The following is a 14,685-nucleotide window of genomic DNA, read 5'->3' as shown; positions in this document are numbered from 1 at the left end:
CCATTTAAAGTACTCAACTCAGTACTTCTTAGTTTATTCAAGTATGTCATGTTTTTCCTAGGTTAAGCAAATTAATATTAGTATTTTGTAAATGAGGTAACAGTACACTCAGGAATATATAAAATGTGCTCTTAAAAAATCTGAGTATTTTAAGTTAAACTTATCAATTGTTAGCAATCTATTTTATTTCCCATATAGAAATGGGTAAAATAAAGGCTTTGCTGCAAAGTAACCTACAATTCAGACTGCAGGCCAAACATACTTTCTTCCCTTTTGCCCACTGACAAGAGCTAACTATTGAAAAGGAAAACTTGGGAAGACTCACCCTGCAACCCTAATGGAAAGTGGCTCACTGATTTCAAGAAATGTATCCAAGACACAAGACCCCCTGTCACTCCATACTAAACCATCCTTGATTTCTTTTGTCTGGTGCCTAAAGTCAAGAGACTAATGATGGAATTATGGGCAGTAATCCATCATTTGTTGCTGTTATTATTAAGTGCTACTGAGTCATTTCTAACCCACAGCGACCCTGTATAGGGTTTCCGAGGAATGGCTGGTGCTGGGGCCAACTGCCACATCTGACAATCGGCTATTCTCCATGACCCGCACAGAGAGAGTAAACACAAGTAGGGGCGACGGGAGATGAGAAAAAAAAGGAAGACACAAGACACAAGTGAAATAAAAAAAGTTGGGACCAGGTGGGACGCAGCACTGATGGAGATACTGCAGCACAGACCAAGGTAGCCAGTTTATTATATACACAAGCTCAAGGGGAGGTGCTTAAGGGAAGGAGTACAAGAACATCTTGTACTGAAGGAGTCTGCAGTAAGCGGAACTTAATCAGAAAAACTTTTAACTTGTGGTAGCTAGCTGGAACACTGATTAGGGAGGCTAGAATGTTGCGCAAGCTGAGCCAAAGGACATAGCTAAATACAAGGAAAGAGCTTGCAAGTTCCCTGTCCCCTGAGCACCCTGCAAGTTCCTTGGGGGGAGTGGGGGAGGGAGGTTTGACATGGATGCAGCCCCGAGTTTCTGGACCACAACTGTTCAGTTGCAATCCTTGGGTTAAACTACCAGTCAGGGACCTTCAGCTCGGCTGCTCCCAACAGGCTGATGTGCTCAGAAACCCTAAAAGGGTCACCATGAGTTAGAACTGACTTAATGGCACTTAGCTCGCTCAGCAAAGATTTACTGAACACATCCTCTGTAGTCAATACCATGCTTGGCTTTCATGATTTAGCTAGTCTTAGACCACTTCCCTCCTTTCTACTTCTCATCCTACTTAAGAGACCCACCTCTCCATGGAACCCCTGTAGAGCTGGTCTCAGCCAAGTGCTAGAAGCAAAACCATGGATCTATCTATTAGTTATCTTGGAGCTTCCCCTCATCCCCCAGTCTATACTCCCTATATGTCAGAAGACAAATATATCCACACTTTGATAGGGTAATTCTTACTCTGGGTATTTGCTCTCAATGAAGCCATATACAGCCAGTATATCCAGCAAAAGAAAACAGGCTCAGTTAGAATCTACTCAGATGCCTACTATGTAGCTGTGGTTAGGCAATATCACTTGTTAAACAACAAAAGCAAGGTTTTAAGTTATACCTGGTATGGTGCTGTGGATTAATGCACTGGACTTAAAAGGTAGTTTGAAGTACAAGGTTGGCGGTTCAAGCTTACCAATCACTCCCTTGAAAACCCTATACAAGGCCATTAAGGAACTCTGATACCATAGTGGTTACGAATTGGGCTGCAAACCTTAGGGTCAGCAGTTTGAAACTACCAGCTGTTCCACGGGAGAAAGATGAAGCTTTCTGCTCCCGTAAAGATTTACAGCCTCAGAAACCCTGTACAGGGTCACTACGAGTTGGAACCGACTCCATGGCACATAACCACCATTATGGGTCAGAACCAACTCAATGGCACTTAACAAGAAGTTATACCTAAGGAGCTCTGGTAGCATAGTGAATTATGAGCTGAGATGATAATCACAAGGTCGGCAGTTTGAATCTACCGGCTGCTCCAAGGGAGAAAGATGAGGCATTCTGCTCCCATAAAGATTTACAGCCTTGGAAATTCTATACAGGGTCACCATGAGTCAAAATCAACTCCTCAGCACATAACCACCACCACCAAGTTATACCTGTAACTATGGAAACTCAGTAGAAATGTATACGATGGCCTCTAGTGGCACTAGAGGCTGGGCAGAGTACCATCTCATGGAGATGTTCTGGAGTCAGAATGCCTAGGGGTGAAGCTTGCTCCCACCTCTGCAAGTTGAATGCCCAGTTACTTGGTACCTCAGTTTCCTCTTCTAGTAAAATGAGGATATTTAATCATTGTGCAGATTAGTGTGGTACCTTGATTTTACTTGAGATGGCTTTTTTCTCTAATGTCTTAATTCCTACCAAGTGATTGGGTTGTTAAATTGTTATAAAGTGTAGTCTAGTCAATTACAACTTATAGCAACCCTGTTCAGAGTTTCCGAGGAGTAGCTGGAGGGTTTGAACCACTGACCTTGTAGTTCTCAGTCCAGTGCGGATCCAACAGTGCCACACCAGAAGTCCAAGTGGGACCATGCAAATAAGGTATACAGGACCTTAAGGCTGGGATTAGTTAATTTTGCCATCCAGCTAGGTTTAAAAGGAGCCATCTCAGAAGCAGGAATGGACAATCCCAGGACAAGAACATGAGTGGAACATGCATGATATCCATACCTAATAAAGCGGTGAAGGCAGAGGCGGTGACAAGGAAAGATAGAGCACCTGCAGACTCTAGGCCCATGGACTGAGTAAAGCTAAGTATACAAGGGCAGGAGAATGGCTTACAGAATGTGCCCTTTGGGCTTTCACAGACTAGCTAAAAGAGCTTTGTAATACTTGCCCAAGTACAGCAAGGGCCACAAGGCTGAGAAGCCAAAGACAGGAGTGAGGCATGTCTGCAGTACGGCAAAGAAAAGATGTTCCTGACTGGAGAATGTACCTTGTTCACACTTCCCTAGTAAACCCCATAATTTTGAGTATTGGTTTGAGTTCTGTGTGGCTTATCGAACCCAGATGTGAAGCAGAGAGTGCTGTGGGAGGGATGGCTGGTGTCAGAATAGGGTAAAGAAGGTGGTAGGGTGGAGGCATGTCTGACCTCCACCTCATAGGTATCGACCTTGAGTTGATTTTGAATTTGATTCCCTTTCCTCCTTGTGAAGCCACTGGAAGTCAGACATGGTTCCCAGTTGGTTTTAGCGAATACTGTATGTAAAGCATTTGAAATGGTACCTGGCACACACAAAGTAATCCTCAGATGCTCTCAGTATAAGAGATGGAAACACTAGGGTGCTGGGTTTTCTTTTCCTTATATTTGTAATTACAGAAACACAAATATGAAGGTTCGAATCCCAGCTTCATCAATTTACTGTGTAACCTGGGTAAGTTATTTAATCTTTCTATGACTCAGCTTGCTCAGTTGTAATAGGGAAATAAAGGTATTGTTCTGAGCCGCGGTTTCCTTCTGGCCCTCCCACTTATTAACCACCTACAGCATGACACATAACTATAAAGTTGCAAAGTCCCATCTAATATGATCGCTGTGAGAAGGAGACTCATCTAGTGTTCTCTTTTAATACAATTTAGGGCGCTTTATGAAATGAACATTCAACTACTCTAAATAAATACTGGAAACAATCAGTATAAAAGTAATGTATCATTATGTAATCAGCTGTCATATCTGAATTTAAAGGCACTTTTAGAAACAGCTTTTCAAAAAGTTTGTATAAATTACATTGTGTCTCTTTATTAACTGTGTCTTGAAGTAGCTTAAGATCAACTTGCAGGCAAGGACAGTGTTTTGTGTTTCTTTTGGACTTCACTAACCTTAGCACAGTGTTAAGAACATTTTAAGGTTCAAAAAACGCATGCTGGTTAGACATCTATTAAAATTATAAATGGGCATTTTATAAGTACACTGTAGAACTGGTAAGCTTTAGTTATAATGAAAAGGTACTTTCTGCCTTATCCAGAAACACTTCTTAAACTACTTTGAATTCTTTCAGGGAAATCAGAGATCACAAACACCAAGGTATTCTTTAATTTGTCATCAGTAAAGACAGCAAGTAGCAGTTAACTGCTTGTGAGGTCACACTTGTCAATTCTAGGTATTCTTCTCATCACAACACTTTCCTGCTTACACACTATAGAAAAGAAATTATAAATGAACAACAACAAAAAACCCTTCTTAGACATATGGAGGATCAAGTACTTTCTAAAACTGTACTCTGAAATTCCTATTTCTGTCTTCCATACAGTAAGCATATTGTCATTCTACTCAGTATTTCACCAGAATACATCTTCACATTTTAAACTGGGTTATTCCCTTAAAATACTATATGACATTCAAGTAGTAAAAACAAAAACAGTGAATTCCATTGAATGTTTTTGCATCTGCTTACTACAATACTAGTTTAAATGCCCATTTATAATGTTTTTACCCATTCAGTAGTTGAACAAATGCATGATTCTTTTACTATAAAGGATGCTGCAAGTCAGCACTTCACTGAAGAAAATGTATGAAATCCTAACATTAATTTCTGAAACTAAAGAATGAAATTCTTGTTTCCAACTTCTACTTTCAGTCCATCATTACTCTGCATGTTCCTGTTCTTGTCCTGGAATTAGCCATCGAATGCTCTCAGTTCGCATAGTAGCGTACATAATAAAGCTGATTAAAAAGAATAAAGAAAATACAAGCAACCAGTCCACACTTTTTATCAAAGTGCTAGGAAGAGGGCCTATTTGGTCAGCTTGAGTTACCACCACATTTTTCTTGGCTTCTATACCTGAAAGAGAAATCAGTTGTTTCAAATCAGAAAAAGCACCTGCCACCAATTTTTCTTAAGTACTATGCACGGTATGCAAAATGATATGCAGTCTTAATATAAACACCACTGCTAGTATATCTGGGGTGGATTTCACTTGCCTGTCATTGTGATTTGCAACTTTCCTGTCTCCCCACCACATCAAAGGAGCAGGAATCCATTCAGCTGTTCAAAGCAAAAACTAGAATCTCTGTAAATTCATCAGAAGTTTCTTAACCAATGATTTGCAGGAATTTTCTTTTGTTCTCTTTTCAGCCCAAAGTTCAACAAGTAACTAGTAAAGACTCTCTCAGGGCTCTATAGAAGAGTGCTTCCACAAGTTGTTGCTTTGTTGTTGTTGTTAAATGCTGTCGAGTCAGTTCTGACCCATACCAACCCTGTATAGGGTTTCCAAAGAGCAGTTGGTAAGCTTGAGCCACCAACCTTGCAATTCCACAAGTTAAGTAATGCTAAATTCAAAATGCATTTTTTTAAATAATGTTTTAAAATAACATTATTTATTATTGAAGGAATTGAAGAACTATTAGAACAACCATGTACCACTGGGGGCAGAGATTGACAAAGATGTTGCAGCTCCTAGTTCCTAGGTTTTCTTGAAAGCATTGAGCAAAATGACTCCCTCACCCCATATCAATCTAAATGACAATTTGGGTCCAGCATATGCCAATTCAGTACTTGGGATATCTGAGCACTTCATAACAAGCATTCGACTCCTAGAAGTAGAAGCTGTTCCTTCTTTGGTATAACATGTAAGCTGTTGTTGTTGTTAAGTGCCGTCGATTCTGAACTCATAGCAACCCTGGTTTCTGAGGAGCAGCTAGATAGCTTGAACCATCATATGTGTGTGTGTGTGTATATACACACACATACATATGGAGTCCTGGTGTGGCGCCGTGGGTTAATGTACCAGACTGCAAAGTCGTTTGAACTGCAAGGCTGGCAGTTCAAGCTCACCAGCTGCTCTTTGGAAACCCTATACAGGGTCGCTATGGGTCAGAACCGACTTGACAGCGCTTAACAACTACACTTCAGGAAGAAGTGGGATGTTCATATTTTTTGTATTTGAAGTATTAATATTTTTGGGGAGAGGAACTTTGCCAATGGAGAAAATCTATTCAATTTCTAATGCTCAAGACTTTCATCAACAGAATAAAGGGTTGCTGTTGTTAAGTGCCGTCGAGTCAATTCTGACCCATAGCGACCCTGTATAGGGTTTCCAAGGAGCAGCTGGTGAGCTTGAACCACCGACCTTGCAGTTCAAACAACTTTGCAGTCTGACGCATTAACCCATAGCGCCACACCAGGACTCTGAATAAAGGGTAAGGCCATATATTTTGGCAAGTGTTAAGGAACAGCATCTACTGGTAGATTAATAAATGGGAACACTATACAGCAACAAAAGTAAGCAAAACAAACTATATACAATACAGATGAATCTCACAATCATGTTGAATGAAATAAATCATACTCAAAAGAATGCATACTATATGTCCTCCTTAGTATACGGTTCATAAATAGGCAACACTAGACTAGTAATAGGAGTCAAAAGTGTGGTTATCTTTTGGGAAGGGCAACTGCTGAAGAAGGGCTAGAAATGTGTTGTTTCTTGATCTGAGTACTGGTTACCCATGGTATTCACTTTTTGTTAAAATTCCTCATGCTGTACAGTGTGATTTATGTGTATTTTATGTAAATAGTTACTAAAAAATGTATATATAAAGGTATTTACAGATGAAATGTATTGGTGTGTGAAATATATCTAAAAAAAAAGGCTTCTATAGGTAATGCGCTGGACTGCAAAGCCGGTTTGAACCAAAAGGTTGGTGGTTCAAGCTCACCAGCTGCTCCTTGGAAACTATACACAGGGTTGTTATGGGTCAGAACTGACTCAACAGCACTTAACAACAACAACATAATCATTAAAGTTACTTATTCATGTTAAGCTTGCTAGTGTTTAGGATATTTAACAGTAAATAGTTGGCCTAGGACCAGGCAATGTTTCGTTCTGTTGTGCACAGGGTCGCTATGAGTCAGTACCAACTCGATGGCACCTAACAACAAGTTTATTAGAGGGAAAAAAAGTTAATATCTCAATCTTGAATCCTTCACTTAAGATAAAAATTGCAGCAGATCAGAACCCACAAAAGACATATACCTCCCAGAAATATTTCGGACAATGTATGATTTTTACATACCAGTCTGATTAAAAATGAAGATCTTCAGAGTTTCCAATGTTCGGTCAGTATGATTAAATCTAGCCATTGGCTTAGCTCCTTGAAATAATAAAATATTAGGAACAGCTACAGTACCAAACCTGGTAGAAAGGCTACAAGAGAAAAACATCATTCAGAAAAGAATTAACAGTGGGCTTATCAGAATGGATGGAAATACTTGCTAAAGGATCAGCTGTGTGGGACCTAAGGACATTTGTGATCCTCAAACTTTATTAAGTTTGTTTTCAACCTTTTTCCTAAAAGGTTATAGTTTCAGGGCATTCCTGTTCTGCCCTCTGAGTTGCTTTCTGTTACAATATGCAATTACCCATGACACAATTTTGATTTCACTATTTAAATTTCTAACTGACCTAAGAGATCAGACCAGGAAATTCCAATTCATGGAGAAACACACTGTGTCAATTTATGTCACAGAACACATTTCAGACTCTTCAGAATGCCCATTCCCATCCCTCAAAAAAGATCAAATTATGGTAAAAGCACAAGAGAATATATGATCTGACAAATATGCCAATAAATTCACAATTGTTGTTGTTGCTAAGTGCCATCGAGTCAGTTCCGACCCATAGCGACCCTGGATAGGGTTTCCAAGGAGCAGCTGGTGAGCTTGAATCACCAACCTTGCAGTTCAAACGGCTTTGCAGTCTGGCGCATTAACCCACAGCACCACACCAGGACTCCATAAATTCACAATTAGGGCAGAGTAATGTGGAGGTAATATGACCTGTGCGGTTTCACCTTTCTGTTTCCCCTTTCTGTGATACAGCGCAGTGATGATAAGTTCTGGAGTCAAAGCATCCAGGTCTCAAGCCTCCATTCTGCCACTTCAGAACTGTGTGTTCTCTGGACTTAAGCTCCCTAGACCTCAGAACCCTGATGGTACAGTGGGCAAAACGCTTGGCTGGCAACTAAAAGGTCAGTGGTTCAAACCCACCAGCTGCTCTACAGGTGAAAGATGAGGCAATCTGCTTCTGTAAAGATTATAGACTTGGAAACCCTATGAGGCAGTTCTACTCTGTCCTGTAGGGTGACTATAAGTCAGAATCAAAGGCAGTGAATTTGGTTTTTGTTGGGGGTTTTTTTAAGTCATTGGATGATCAAGTGATTGTTTTTTTTTAATACTGGATCATCAAATGTTTTTTGTTTTGTTTTGGATTTGGGGACACACTGTAACTTAGTACTAGCATATGAAGGAAACACATGTCCCAGTCCATGTAAGAACAAGTATGAATACTCTCTCTCAATGGAGCACCGTCAAGCACTGAGAGGCATACAACTGAGATGAAGGAAAGAAGGAATAGAGCAGGTAAAGAGCCAGTGGGGCGGGGGGGAGGGGGGGGCTGGCCAAGGACAGCAATGCTGAACCAGTACCAGAGCATCTTGAGAGAAGTGAACAGATGCAGAAGTCAGGCTTGCCAGCTTGGGAGCAATGGAGGACACGGTCAAAGCTGGACATGCAACCTCAACTGTCCTTCCAATCAGCCTGTTCCTAGGGGCAGCTTTGACATTTCCCCAATGTAAAGATGCCTTCATGAGAAGTACTAATCTGTTGGGCCATGTCATTCTTCATAAACAATTTGAGGTAAATGTTGGCAATAACATTCCCCACACTGAAAATTAGTGGAGTGCAAATTAATAAACTCACTCAACTTCAACTTATTTTCAAAATGTTTTATCATCAACTTGATCATCTTCCAGCCATTTCAAATTGATTCACACAACACTTCCTTGTGGTCAGTTATGGAGAATCCCCCTTAATCAGAGAAGTGGGGGGGGGTGGTACATGGGACACACAATTGGTAGTCCAGGGACATTCACAATTCTTACAAAGGGAAATCCATAACATCTGAGCAAAGCTCTATATAATCTATTTTGTTGACATTTATCAAAGACAAAAGCTCACTGAGCACCACAAGAGAAATATGAACCAAGGGTAAGCTGTCATTTTGAAAGGCTATATTAATTCATGAAAATGAGTGTCTGCTATGTATCGCACATGAATACAAAAATAAATGTAAGCAACCCTGGACTCATGGAAAGAGAGGGACTGGGTGCTGGTGGCCAGGAGGGAGGCTTGCAGAATGTGCCCTTTGGTTGTTTAAATAATTACATATTCCTGAGTGTTTTTGTGTACATCCCTACTCCCAAAAAAAGAAAAACAGAGGGAATGGAAGTAGATGCTGTTTAATAGTGATGCACAGAGGGGATTATAATCATTGCAATGAAACAATGGTGTAAACCTGATGTTCTCCCATGTAAACTATCACTCAGTTCACAATAAAAACTTAAAAAAATTTTTTTTTAATAAATGTAAGCAAGAGGAAAGAAACAAGGAAAGAGGAAAAGAAAGCAAAGGAAAGAAAAAGAAAAAAGAGGAAGAAAGGAATCCTAAGCAGACACAGAAAGGGGCAAGAGAGAGATAGGGTGCCAAGAGAACTAACTAAATAGGCATCTAAATTATGGTTCAGTCACAAACAAATACTGTATATGTGATACTAATTGTGCTTTAGAGAAAAAGAAAAAAAAATTGAACTACCTCCAGATTCCACTATACAGAGAACAGTCTGCTTGTTTTCAGAGGCCTCTAAAACTGGGTATCATCCGCTCCTTTAGGAGTTTGACCACCCTCAGTTGCCATTTCTTTTCTCCTCCTTCACTCCAGTTTTGAAGTTCATGCCTACCATCTCTGCTTCTAATGTAACTAGTTCTGACCTCCAGATAACCACAACCACCATTCAAAAGGATGAGACATAGAGATACAGACCCCACGAAGGGAAGATACCTGCTGTGCTGAGAGGCATCCAGTGCCAAAAAATGAAGAGTTGGAAATGCCCGGGGTAAAGAATTAAAATGAGGAGCCAAACTGGCAGAAAATCGGCACCACGGGGTATAAAACAGGACCAGCGTGCAGTCACTACCGTTTGGATTTAGAAAATCCATAAGGTCCTATAATGAAAGAAACCGTGTTAATAAAGCATATTTTCCTAGGAAAACTGACAATAACACCAGTGCCTCCAGGGAGAGGAACTGGTGGGTGGGGGCAGGCATAGGAGGGACACTATACTGTAAACACTTTAGGACTTTTTGGATTTTGAACCATATGAATTCAAGAGTCAGCAGAAAAGTATTAGCAAATGGCAAGTTATAAGCCTTTCTCTGCAGAGCTATTTTATTATTTTTCACAATTCATCAATTCAAATACAGGAACTTGTTGGATGCAGACCACTGCCCTGACTCAAACTAAATGCATTATTGGAGCACTATGACTTCAGACCCAAACTATCATCATCTCAGCAGACTGGAGTCTGCAAGCAATTGGATCAATATACTTGGCCAAAGGATAGTTCAGTTCTAAGGTGCACTACCCCTGCCACCACCCTAATGTGAACTGTTTGAACTGCTCTTGCCTGATTGCTCTGAGAGATACCAATTAAACAGTCCTGCAGAACTGAGGCCCCGCGGGGGATGCGGGAGGTCAGCACTGATTCAGCACTTGTAGGGCACCTATGAGCACTAAGAGTCATAAACACACTGTCACTTAAAATAATCAACCAGAGCTTTCAGTAGGGTTTACTTCTCTTGTATAACTAGCCTGTAATGCATGATCCTCTTAAGTTTTCTTAACAATTGTATAGAAATTTCCCATTATCCCCATACCCTTTGGAATCACCATTTACCCAGCTACCTATAAAATGTGGCTGGGTTTAAAATAATTGTCTCAACTCTCACTCCAGAGAAAGCACTGCATTCACACTCTTTGGAGGAGAGTGACACTTTTCATCAATATAACATATTTCCCCATGGCTCTAAACTTTAATTGTTGTACTTCAGATATTTTGAAGTTACTTCTGCAATAAAGAACTTCATTTTGAAGACAAAAAATGCTGTCCATCAGGAGTTTTATAATGAGATTTAATGATGAGATTACCCCAAGGATGCCTAGGCTTAAGCTACCTAAAAACTATCATCCAGACTATCTAGCTCAACAAACATCATAGAAGGTAGGGGCAATTTCCGCTGATGCAGCCATTTGATACTATTCCACTTACAGTACAGGAAATATTAAGACCATCCATTAGAAAGTTGACAGTGAACTAAATCATGAAAGCATAAGGAGGAAAGCTCTAAATGATGAGTTTGCTTACCTGTGACATATTTAAAAATTTCAAGGTAAAGTTTTCTAATTCGGTCACATTTCTCTCCTCACAGTTCACCTTTGGAGATCTGAGACTTTCAGTGTTATTGGACTCCTCTGCCGGGGGTTGTTCAGACTCTGCCACTTCTGGCTCTGTGTAATCCTCCTCCTCTTTATCTGGGAAGCTTGTTCCAGAGCTATCCAGAGAAAAGAGGCTCTTCCTGAGACTGCACCTAGAGTCTTCCTCATCTCCAGCCCTGCAGGTGCCACCACTCGACTCCAAGTTAGGTTTGTCCTCGGCTTCCCCCGGAATCACAGACAACATCACCATGTGATCACCATTGCTTTCCAGTCCCAGCACTGTACTGTCCTCTTCTGCTGACATGTCCTGGCCCGTTGGGCCATGTTGGGGGTCTTCCTCAGTCAGATATACAGCCCCCGTCTGGACAGAGTGAGCAGGCTGCTCCTCAGACCATATATGACCACTTTCTTCTGCAATCAAAACAAGCCAGCACAGTCACAATCACATATGACTTTAAAATAAATGAACCTCGAATACCTACATTCTCCTCAGATATGAAATGTTCTCCTATGGAGAAAACAAGTTATCCTTTCCATTAAACTTTCCAACAGCCAAGAGCCACCCCCAATTCTCCAGGTAGAAAGTAGGTGCATACCCACAGTGAGTACGAGATCAATAAGTGCCAAATAAGTGCACAAATATGAAGGGGTTTCAGAAGTTCACAGAAAAATTCCTTTATTTTCAGTTTCCCACAAACTTTTTGAAGCCCTTCATACATGGCTTCCCTTGAAGCCTACTGCTTGTCATCTAGATTATATTCAAAAGCATTTCAGTGTACACATCCAGCTAGGAAATTTAACATTTTCTTTTGTTTCAGTAAGGTTATTAGGTGCCGTCCAGTCAGCACTGACTGATAGTGACCCTATGCACAGCAAAAAGAAGCACTGCTGGGTTCTGCCCCAACCTCACAATCACCGTACACACTCAAGCCCATTGCCACGGCCACTGTGCCAATCCATCTCACTGGGAGTCTTCCTCTTTTTCCTGACGTTCCACTTTACCAAGCATGATGTCCTTCTCTAGGGATTGGTCTCTCCTGATAATATACCTGAAGTATGAGAGACACCGTCTCAGCATTGGCTTCTAAGGAGCATTCTGGTTGTACTTCTTCCAACACAGATTTGTTTGTTCTTCTGGCAGTCCATGTTACTTTTAATATTCTTCTCCAACACCATAACTCAAATGCATCCATTTTTCTATGGCCTTCCTTATTCATTGTCCAATTTGAATAAAAACACCCCCAAAATAATAATAGCTTTATCAAAGATTCTACTATGGCAAAGTATCTTTATACACACTATAACCGCTCTGTGAGATGGCCAGGACAAGGGTTGCCATCCCCAATTAATAGATGACCAAATGGAGGCTCATAGAGGTTCAGCGTAATGCCCATGGCTTACAGACTCCACTCCCTGGGGAACAACAGGCTTGGCCTACACAGCAGCTCCTTCCTGAGGTACACTCTGACAATAGGACTCTGTTAGCCTTCCTGATGCCCTGGGGCTACTAGATTTGGGAGTGTGATGAGCTCAGAAGTATAGAGACCAAGACATACTGGAGAAAGAAAAAGATGAATTTCCTCCGACTTTGGAGTCATAAGGTAGGTCCTGGCAAAATGCTCAGATTAAGCAATCTTGTATGTCCATTTAGCAATCTCCATTAATCTCTGCAGCAATGACTCCTGACCTTCAACTCTCACCAATACAACACCAGCTGCCAGACTCTATCCTGTGAACAGACTGGGGAAATCAATGAGCACAGGGCAGCCCCGTGTCCCCAGACTACCTCAATGCTTGCCCTCAGGCAGTCTCACCAGCTAGTTGGGTACCCACTCCCAGTAATGAAATCTGCCAACAGAATGCCACCAGAGCGTGAATGACCAACTGGCTTATAATGGAAATAGGTCTAGGAGCTTCCTACCTAGTGCAAGCACATTTTTAATAGTCACAAATCTCTCCACAGAAATTTGCAAATTTGTTCATCAATTCAAAAATATTCTCTGGGACTTCTGCTTCTGGCCAAGATAGAGTAACAGGAACCAGATTAACTGTCCCTCCTGAAACAACCAAAAAATACAAATACTATATGAAATAACACTTTCAAGAAGCTTTACATCAGGCAACAAAGACATCACTAGGCAATGACCCTAAAAGGGATGAAACAAGTGAGACGAGCCATATATAACCCCAGCTTGCTGTTCTGAGAGTGTTCTCAGTCATGGCTCAAGGAGGGAGAGCCACAGGCAGAGCCTGGCAGACTTCCTCAGTTGAAGAGAAGAAGCTATCGTCCGGGGAGATTCCGAATACTATAGTTTCAAGAACAGGATACCAGAGACGAGAGAACTGCATAGAGGGAGAACTAGAGAGGTCTTCAGCAGATCCCTTGTCCTGGAAAGAGTGCTGACCAGCGCTTGTGTATAAGTAAACTGCCAAAAGCCAGGGAAAGAATTACCAAAAAAGATTAGAAAAAACAGTATCCAATACTTACACAGACCAGAAATAGTACCTTGTTCCCCAAACTAAACTGGAAAACCTCCTAATTCATGAGGCACTGGGAAGAATTCACAGATGGGACTTCTCTCAGTAGTTACAACACAGTTAATCTTAGACTAAATACAACTCTGTTCCCATGTAACAAGTCTTAAAAACAAGGCCTGGAAGAGTCAAAACCTTTTCAAGTAAATTAACTGTATCCCGTAATAAAGGTCAAGAATATTTACAGAGAAAAACAAAAACAGCAGTCTGACTGGCTACTACAAGAACAAGCAAGTTTTTCGCAGGGAGCCATCAAGACAAGCAATTAAGCCCCTTCAGGACAAACCCCCCTCAAAGACTGAAACTCAAAGGAAATGCATAAGCAGGCATGAAAGCTTGCTGGCAATCATGTTGTCTACTGGTGAGAGGAAGTGGGGGGGGGAAAGCAGCAAAGAAGAGGTGGGCTGAGTCCGACCAAGTTACACAGACCCTCATCAACCTGGAGTATGGTGAGAGCTGGTTGGCCCAAAGTACGGTGAGACCTGGGGATTCCTGAGCCCATGGACAAAGACATGGCCTCGGAGGGCTAGAGCTGAGAGTGAACCGTCCAGTTGATAAGAAGTGAGGGAATATGAAGTAGAGTGCCCAAACTTGCAGATAGTGCCCACCGGACCTAGCTTCAATTGCTGGATGTTCAGAACCCCACTACAGGAAGGAAAAGAGGGGGGCGGTTTAAAAAAACAAGTGTAAATCGCTACAATCTGATGAACTTGACCTGTACTTACGGCTGTAGTAGCTTAAAATACCAACCAAGAGGGAAAGAATCTTTACAGTAAGGATCATTCCCATCCCCTCTGTACACAGGGTTGATAGGGATGGGCAACTTAGA

The 14,685-nt window shown here is 41.3% G+C and overlaps 2 protein-coding genes across 2 annotated transcripts in view; both read right to left on the bottom strand.

The window, feature by feature from the left end:
- Positions 1-603, bottom strand: part of PCBD2 (pterin-4 alpha-carbinolamine dehydratase/dimerization cofactor of hepatocyte nuclear factor 1 alpha (TCF1) 2) — a 60,443-nt gene extending 59,840 nt beyond the window's left edge. Inside the window, exon 1 of the mRNA XM_006866209.1 lies at positions 574-603. Coding sequence (XP_006866271.1) covers positions 574-603 — 30 coding nt within the window. The remainder of the gene's footprint in view (positions 1-573) is intronic.
- A 4,032-nt stretch (positions 604-4,635) lies between these two features.
- Positions 4,636-14,685, bottom strand: part of TXNDC15 (thioredoxin domain containing 15) — an 18,897-nt gene continuing 8,847 nt past the window's right edge. Inside the window, exons 3-6 of the mRNA XM_006866208.1 lie at positions 11,251-11,738; positions 9,888-10,051; positions 7,067-7,197; positions 4,636-4,832 (exon numbers count right to left, since the gene is read on the bottom strand). Coding sequence (XP_006866270.1) covers positions 4,636-4,832; positions 7,067-7,197; positions 9,888-10,051; positions 11,251-11,738 — 980 coding nt within the window. The remainder of the gene's footprint in view (positions 4,833-7,066; positions 7,198-9,887; positions 10,052-11,250; positions 11,739-14,685) is intronic.

Source organism: Chrysochloris asiatica, unplaced genomic scaffold (genome assembly GCF_000296735.1).
Source record: "Chrysochloris asiatica unplaced genomic scaffold, ChrAsi1.0 scaffold00087, whole genome shotgun sequence".
Lineage (NCBI taxonomy): Eukaryota > Metazoa > Chordata > Mammalia > Afrosoricida > Chrysochloridae > Chrysochloris > Chrysochloris asiatica.
This window is presented reverse-complemented; position numbering and strand designations above follow the sequence as displayed.